At 36.0% G+C, this 8,124-nt stretch overlaps 1 protein-coding gene across 1 annotated transcript; it reads left to right on the top strand.

Annotated features, from left to right (window-relative positions):
* The first annotated feature begins 61 nt into the window (after positions 1-61).
* On the top strand, positions 62-4,131 carry LOC129925689 (uncharacterized). The gene is made up of 6 exons (XM_056025754.1): positions 62-246; positions 804-869; positions 1,619-1,689; positions 1,806-1,903; positions 2,766-2,895; positions 3,856-4,131. Exons 1-5 carry the CDS (start codon positions 65-67, stop codon positions 2,835-2,837), a joined length of 489 nt encoding a protein of 162 aa, XP_055881729.1. The 5' UTR covers positions 62-64; the 3' UTR covers positions 2,838-2,895; positions 3,856-4,131.
* The last annotated feature ends 3,993 nt before the right edge of the window (positions 4,132-8,124 follow it).

Here is an 8,124-nt window from a genome sequence, read left to right as displayed (position 1 = left end):
TATGTTGTTTGATATAGCAATGTTTTCATTGGTTTTTTTTTTGGGGGGTGGGGGAGATAAGGGCATGATGAATTGCACACTGGCCTGGCATGGTTGTGGCACTAAAACAAAACATGAGATGCTTTGCCACCACATCATCTTCTTCTTTACCACCACAACAGCCACTGCATGTCATGTTGACATGTTGTGCAACTTACTTCTTGATTGTAGGAGTCACCAGTGGATGGACAAAGCAAGCACAGAAAGGTAATGACCTTGTGACCTCTAGACACTTAAGTCAGCCCCATCTCTTTTAGCCTGCTTCCTTCTAAAAGTATTTTTGATATGGCATCTTCTGTCCAAGCTAAACATAATTTTTTAAAATGATGGGGTGGCTTAGCTTATGTGATATACAATATATACCTGGATATTCGTTGTTTAAAGTGTGACTTCATAATGGCTTAGACTATCAAATTACATAAAACTAATTTAAATTGCTTTAGCTGTCATTTTGGGATCATCAATCTCTGATGGTCTGCAGTTAACTTTAAACATTTTATTCCTAGATAAAATCTCAGCTTTTGTTTCATTGATTTACTCTTTAAAAAAAATTCTCTTGTTGTTTATACCTTAAATGAGAAAAGAAAATTGCCTGCACTTGGTCAACTAATTTGTGAAATGTAAAAGATGTTTATGTTAAAGCTCATTGTGGTATTTACACCAATCAGTGGACACTTTAACAGTAAATACCACTTGATAGAGCACTGTTTGGTAACAGCAACAGATATAGAGCTCTAATTCCCAGTTTACTTATTATTTGACAGAGTCCCACAAGTCAAGAAGCTGATGAGTCTTTTGAAATGGAAAAAGATCGTAAAGATAAAAAGAGGGTATGTTTATTTTATTTTTTTTGTGTCCTAGTGTAAATCTTTTTTTAACTCTTTCTCTCCATAATTATTTTCCATGTTCCAACTGAATTATCCATTTTGCTCATATGTATTTCACTACCCTGTTATGATTAAACTTCAACAACTTGTTTGTTTGTTTTCGGAAAATGTTAAGTTTGGTATAGAATTAAATGGGACTGTATGCCTTTTTTAGATAAATACTAATATTTATAAAACCTAAACGATATTTTATTTTGGATAATGGAATGTAAAAATAAAAACTTACTGACTTACCAAGTCTATTAAGATCTAGACCATATTTTATGATCCAAACTGAACTAAAACTGTTCTTAATGATAGTTATTCATATTTTAACATAACTTAATATATAATGTATATAAAACATAAATTAATTGTCTTGAGCTCACTATCCCATGTCATTTTTATATGAAAAATTAATATTAAATATAGATCCTTTTTTTTTAGCCCCCACTCTTGAAAAACATCCTTTTTGGGGGAAAAACACGATTGAAAATAAGAAATCTGTGTATTCCAAGGGGAACTATTCAAAATTAAATTTTAAGCAATTAAAAACATTTTTTTGTATATTTTAAGAAAAGATTATGAATTGTATTATTCTTAAATGCTATAAAAATGTAGACTAGGACACATTGGGATAATTGTTAAGTGGTATCAAATTAGTTTAGGAGAGATTATAAATGTATTATATCAACTCCAGTGATTCTCTTCAGGAACACTGTTGAAACCTATGACCCAGAACTTTCCAAAAGAAGAAAAAGTGAGGATCATTATCTAGCTTCACGTACGTATTGATAGAATCATTCTAGAACTCCTTGTTTTACACACTTCTGTACAAATATTTTTGAGATGAAGGCACTGCCTCAAGGCTCCAAACTTTTTTTTCTCCACTAAATGTAGGCAAACAAAATGGGGAAGCCAATGGATCCTCCAAAATGTATGCAGAGAGAGATTATAAAGAGAAATCTAAACAACAGAGTCACTCCTCTAAGAGCAAGGTAAACTTTTCACCTTCACCTGTCCCTTAGTCTGTTGAACTATTGGGGCACCACACAATATAGGTCAACCATCTTTCTCCATTCCTCTTAATAGAATCTCTTTCATTGGCAGGCCTGTCCATTCTTTAATGTTGTGTTCCCATTGCTTCCTCTGTCTCCTTTTTTTTCCTGGTGCTGTTCCCTGGAGGAGAGTTTTGCAAGCACTGAGGACCTTTTGATATTGCCATAAAGGTTTAATTTGTGTTATTTTACAGAGGTAAACATTTATGGACAGAAAACTGATTTTTTGGTTTTGTTATATTCACTAAGAACCATTCTTCACATGTGAAATAATTGACATAAATAAGCATGGTCTAAAAGCTTTTGTTTTCAAATTATTTTATACACATACATCTAAACTATTTTTTAAATACTAAAATGTAACTAAATTAATTGTATATTCAATGCTATTAGTAGTACCACAACAATGTACATAGATTACTTACAGTCCACTAATAACATACACTTTTGATTTAGAAATCAAGTAATAGAAAAACAAAGTTTTTTTTTTCTTCTTCAAATTAAGTAAGCATCAATCTATTGTAAAGCCATGTTAAACATATGTGTTTTTAATTTACAATAGTTGTATAGTATCTTTCTTATCTGAAGCTGGTAATACAATTCAGGTGTTAGTTTTTGTGTAACAGTAATAAGGCATGACCATGTCTGACTTGCAGTGTTCTATTGCTTTATATGGGTGCACATTTCTTTAATTATTTTTTTATTTTTTTCATTTGCTTTGAATTAGAGAATTTATTTAATAATTCTCTATACCTCTCTATGTCTTAAGTTTTGACTTGTTTGATTTTTTCCTTTTCTCCAGGAACAGTTTAATGAAACAGATGGATCTCCAAAACTGAAGATGAAAGAAAAGAGAGACAAATCATATCCTTGATCTAGGGACTGAGACTTGATTATGTAGTCAGCTGGGGCTTAATTATTTAGTCTTTATGGTAAATACTTTCTGGTCTTAAAGTTTCTAGTCATCTTTCCATTGCTAGATACATGAGTGAGGTGTGTATATTAAACATTTCAATTGGGAATTAAACATTTCAATTGGGAAAGGTAGAAAAAAAATCCAGTCACTTTAAAAAAAACATAAAAATCAGTTGGTCCTTCTCATGTTTGAATTCAATAGTTTGTAATAATGGCAGTTTAACTTTAAAATAGTCATTATGTTCATCCATCCCGGTGGGACTACAGCCCTTGGAGGGCCCTGACCTACTATAGCACATCTTTTCATTCTGATCTATCCTGCTGTTCTAGATCTGCCTCTACATCGTCAAGCCACTGTACTGTGGCCTACCTTTGAGGTGCCTGCTTTTTGTTTGTTTTGTGAACAATCTTTGCTGCTCCTCTGTTCTCTGACATTCTTTCAAGGTGACCTGCCCAGCGTAATCTGTTCCTTTTTATTTCCGTCATTATGGAGGGGGGTCTTGGTATATTAGTGATCATATCACTAATTAGAGCCTAGAAATAGATAATGTTGCCTCTTAGTACTTAAGTTAGTAATCTGATTGAAAGTGTATAATTTCCTTAACTTCTTCTCACATGTTCCAAAAAACAGAAAAAATAAAACCAGTTTGATCTGGATGTTTCCAGACTGCAGTCTCTTGTTGACTATTGTTAGTTGGATGGCAATGTGCAGCTTTTTAAACCTTTTGTTTTCCCTTTTGAAACATTGATTTATATATTTCTCAAACATTTTTAGATAGTAACATATGTTGATCTGTAGATCTAGTGTGGGTGAATGTGTGATATCATGTACATTAGACTCTGGCCATTCAGTTGGTTCTGTAAAATTACAAAGTGACACTTTTTTTTTCTTGATATTGTTGACTTATGAATTAGAACTCAGGCTTTTGTTGAAACAGATCTGCCTTCTGGTCAAATATATTGAGTCATTTCTCCAGGTTCAAAACAGTTCAACTTATGGACCAAGGTGTTGAGTTGATCGTTTCACTTGTTCAATTGAAATCCTATCCAGTCCTAGTTCAAAGTCTTAGTGTTAGTGGCAAGCATTGCTTCCAGTCCTGTGGGATCTACTGGAAGTGAACTCTAAAATATGACCATTGTTGCTGTACACACAGATTTCATGTATTTATGTTTGCTTCAAATTAAGGGTCTAAGTGACCTTGGTTGACTATGTTGATCATTGAATAAATGGACTGACATGTCCGCAGATTATAGTTTTGCTTGTTAATATATTTTCTTGTGTTGAATAGATTAAGTTTTAAGTTAAGAAATACTGACATTGTTCCATAACTTCTCAGCCAGCACATTACAATGTACTGCACTGATCTAAATACTTTATAACTACATCTCAGTTTGAATGAAAATCAATAATTATAAACTAGTACTGAAGTTACACATTTGAAACCAAAAGAAAATTTAAGACAAGTCGTAGCGGGCGAATAAGAACCTAAAGTGATAACAGCTGAACCATTGTTATGTCTGCTGAATGTAACATTATATGTAGGTCACAGCTGGGAAAGTGTAGCTGTTATGTGAAATACTGAAACTTCATACTCAAAAAGCCTTATTAACTCACTAATATAAGTAACTGGCACCAAAAGGGCGCATTAGCAGAACTACAGGCAACTTAATATAAAAGACTATATAGCTGCAATCTCACTGCTCAAACAAGGCATGATAGAGGCTGTTCTTTTTAGCTACATCATCTACAAGTTTCATTAGCCCCCTTTTTTTTTGTACCACCAAAGAGCATCTAGTCTCCTAGAAATGTTTTTTATTACTATTTCAGCTTCATCGGGCATCTGATAATACTTGTACTCTGCCAAGTTGCTTTCCTTTAATATTATCCTATTTACTGCTGCAGTCCATGTTTTTTTTTTTTAGAAGTATTTGCCTTTTGATTCAGCCCCACATCTCTGTTTTCAACAGACATCAAACAGGTTCTTGTCTAAACCACTGTTAGCAACTACTGGCAATACAGAAAATGAAAAATACAGAAACTTAGCCTATAATACATATGGGATCTGATATAAAACACTAGCGATATGGTCACGAATCTAATGGAGACCACTGGCCTATATTAGAATACACAAACGATCCATATTTCATACAGAAATGAATAACGAACAAAGTTTAGAAGAAAATATGCGAAAACGCAAAATTACTTTAACTTGGGAAATGCTCGTTTTCTGTACATTGATGTATGAACATAGATATGAAACTAAGTAAGGGCAGTCACTACTGCGTACTAAATATTTGGTTTACGGCAATACTGTACATTCCATAATATCGAGGTGGTCCACGTTTGATCCTGGTCCATATTGCAAGCCTCTCCCATTCTAAGTGATGAACTAACAACATAACTACTATATTTCGTAGAGGATTCGCTGTAGAAAGAACAGCAATTCAAAATAAGGTTGCACTTGTAGGCTATAGGTCTACATTTAGATTCTCTGGTCTACCAGCCAATTACCAGCCTTTGGGTGACCCATGCGTCACAATCCCTCTGTCGACCTTGCTGGTGAAATTCAATGGAACGCTTCGTGTTACATTTGGCACCAACTCAGTTGTTATAGTTGACACTCCCAACTTATGGGGCTTCACTCCTGATTTTTCCTTGACGTTGCTTCCTGAAGCCTTCTTTACCGCAAGCCAACCCGGGGGAGGGGTGTATTTTATCTTATAAAATACAGACTCTACTTCAAATAGATGATTACGCCCTACGCGTGTCCCTAGGCCAATGAAGTCATGTTTGAAGTCGAGTATGGCTACCACTCTCCTAGATACAAAGGATCTAAACCTAGGTCTATAATCAAATCATGCACATGGTATCGTGCCTTATCTTATATAATACAGACGTTACTTCAAAAAACAAGATGATTACGTCCTACGCGTCATGCATGTAGTCAATGACCTAAATTCTGCCAAGTCACTGGTTTTCCTGGATAGCTCAGGCAACCCATTCCATGCTCTAATAGCACTAGGGTACGCGTACTATTTGGTGGTAATTATCTGCCTCAAGCAAAGACAAGTTGTAGTCGTACGATCTTCTATACCCAAGAATCGATGTCTCAATTTTTTCATCTATCTGAGCACTCTACAATCAAAAGTACAATTCAACCTTTGTGTGTGTGTGTGTGTGTGTGTGTGTGTCATTGCATCCTAAGTAAGCATTAACATAGAAGAGAATGAATGAGATTTTGCATTCAACATTAAATGTAGAAATTGGACTTTTTGTTTTGGTCACTTGTGCCAAATTTTAAACATACGACGTTGGGTTTCCATAAAGTTTGATGGCTTTGAAAAGAACTAGTTCTGTTGAGGCTTTATGAGCTCTTCTTGAAAGATTCGTTGCAGAGTGTGGTGAAATAGTTGATACTTGTTTATGTTTGTATAGCGTCGTGAGAATGTGTTCACAACATTGGTTTTGAAGTGAACTTTGAAGATTTACCTTTACCTATCCCTTAGTCTGTTGGACCGTTGGGGCACCAGGCAAGATTTGTCGACCGTCTTTCTCCATTCCTCTCTTTTTTTTCCCTTGTTTAGAACCTCTCTCAATGGCAGGCCTGTCCATTCTTTAATGTTGTCCTCCCATCGCTTTTTCTGTCTGCCTCTTCTTCTTTTCCCTGGCACTGTTCCCTGAAGGAAGGTCTTTGCGAGCCCCGTAGATCTTTTAATGTGGCCAAAGGTTTTAAGCTTTCGTCTTTTCACAATAGTTAGCAGGTCATCATGGGCTCCGATCGCTACAGTAACCCTGTCTCTGATTTCTTGGTTTGTGATGCGGTCTTTGAATGTGATGCCTAGGATCCTTCTGTAGCATCTCAATTCCATTGCTTGGATCCTCCTCTCAAGCTCTGCATTCAACGTCCACGACTTGCAAGCATATAAAAATGTGGCCATGACTAGAGAGCGCATCAGTCTGATTTTGGTGCCGAGGGCTAAGCCCTTATCTTTCCATATTATTTTAAGTTTTGAAAGGGCTGCTATGGACTGTGCTATTCGGGCCAATAATTCGGGTTTTGTTCCCTCATCTGAGACAATAGCTCCGAGGTATTTGAAGCTGTTAACACTAGTTAGCTTTTCACCTCCAATACTGATGTCTCTTTTAAAGCCCTGATGGCTATTGGTCATAATTTGAGTTTTTTTGGCATTTATTTGCATGCCATATGCTGCGGCAGTCTTGTCAATGCGCATCACCAGGTCAGCTAGTTCTTCTTCTGTCCCTGCTAGGCCGTCAATGTCATCTGCGAAGCGCAAGTTAGTAATTCTTCTTCCTCCAATGCTAACAGTACCTTCATAGCCCTCGAGGGCATCTTCCATTATCCTTTCAAGGAAGATATTGAAGAGTGTTGGTGACAGTAGGCAGCCTTGTCTTACTCCAACTGTGGTTTTGAACCAGTCCCCAATATTATTGTTGAAGTACACGGCACTGGTGGCATCCTTGTTGAGGTTCTGGATAACTTTGATTATGTTTTTATTAATGTTGTACTTTTCCATTGTCGCCCAGAGTGCTCCGTGCTATAGGCCTACTCAATCGAAAGCTTTCTTGAAATCAATAAAGACATGGAAAAGATTCTCTTGGTGTTGGAGATATTTCTCACAGAGTATTCTGAGGTTTAGGATTTGCTCTGTTGTGCTGCGACCTTGTCTAAAACCTGCTTGTTCTTCTGATATGATGTTGTCTGCTATCGGTTTTAGCCGGTTTAATAAGGGGATACGGATATGGCTTGTTGTGTGGTATATGCGTCCAGTACAGATGATCGATGGTCTCCCTACCCTCCACTATCCCCGCTTGTCCTGGGAGGAAGTTTGGGCTAGGGTGCAATAAACTTGAAATATGAAAAAAATATTCAAAACATTAAAAAAAAAATTTACACATTGGACAAACGAATGTTTCAATATTAAAATTAAAAAAAAGTCTAAACGGAGCAGCTTTAACGAACATCTACTACGTACATTAGGATTCCAAAATATATTGTACATTTAGGCCTACTTCTAAAAGAAAAACGCGAAAATTATGTCTGTATGTTACTTTTCTTTGTCCTTATAACCGAGTTAAACCGTTCCGGATCCCAATTGGGATGCTTTCAGCGCTTCCCTAGACCAAATCTTGCTAAAAAAGGGAAGGGGGCGCAAATGAAATTGTTTTCACAGCTAGTAAACGTTTGAGAAACACGGATCTACAGTTTATTATGGAATATTAAGGT

Source organism: Biomphalaria glabrata, chromosome 4 (assembly GCF_947242115.1).
Source record: "Biomphalaria glabrata chromosome 4, xgBioGlab47.1, whole genome shotgun sequence".
In the NCBI taxonomy this organism is placed as follows: domain Eukaryota; kingdom Metazoa; phylum Mollusca; class Gastropoda; family Planorbidae; genus Biomphalaria; species Biomphalaria glabrata.
This window is presented reverse-complemented; position numbering and strand designations above follow the sequence as displayed.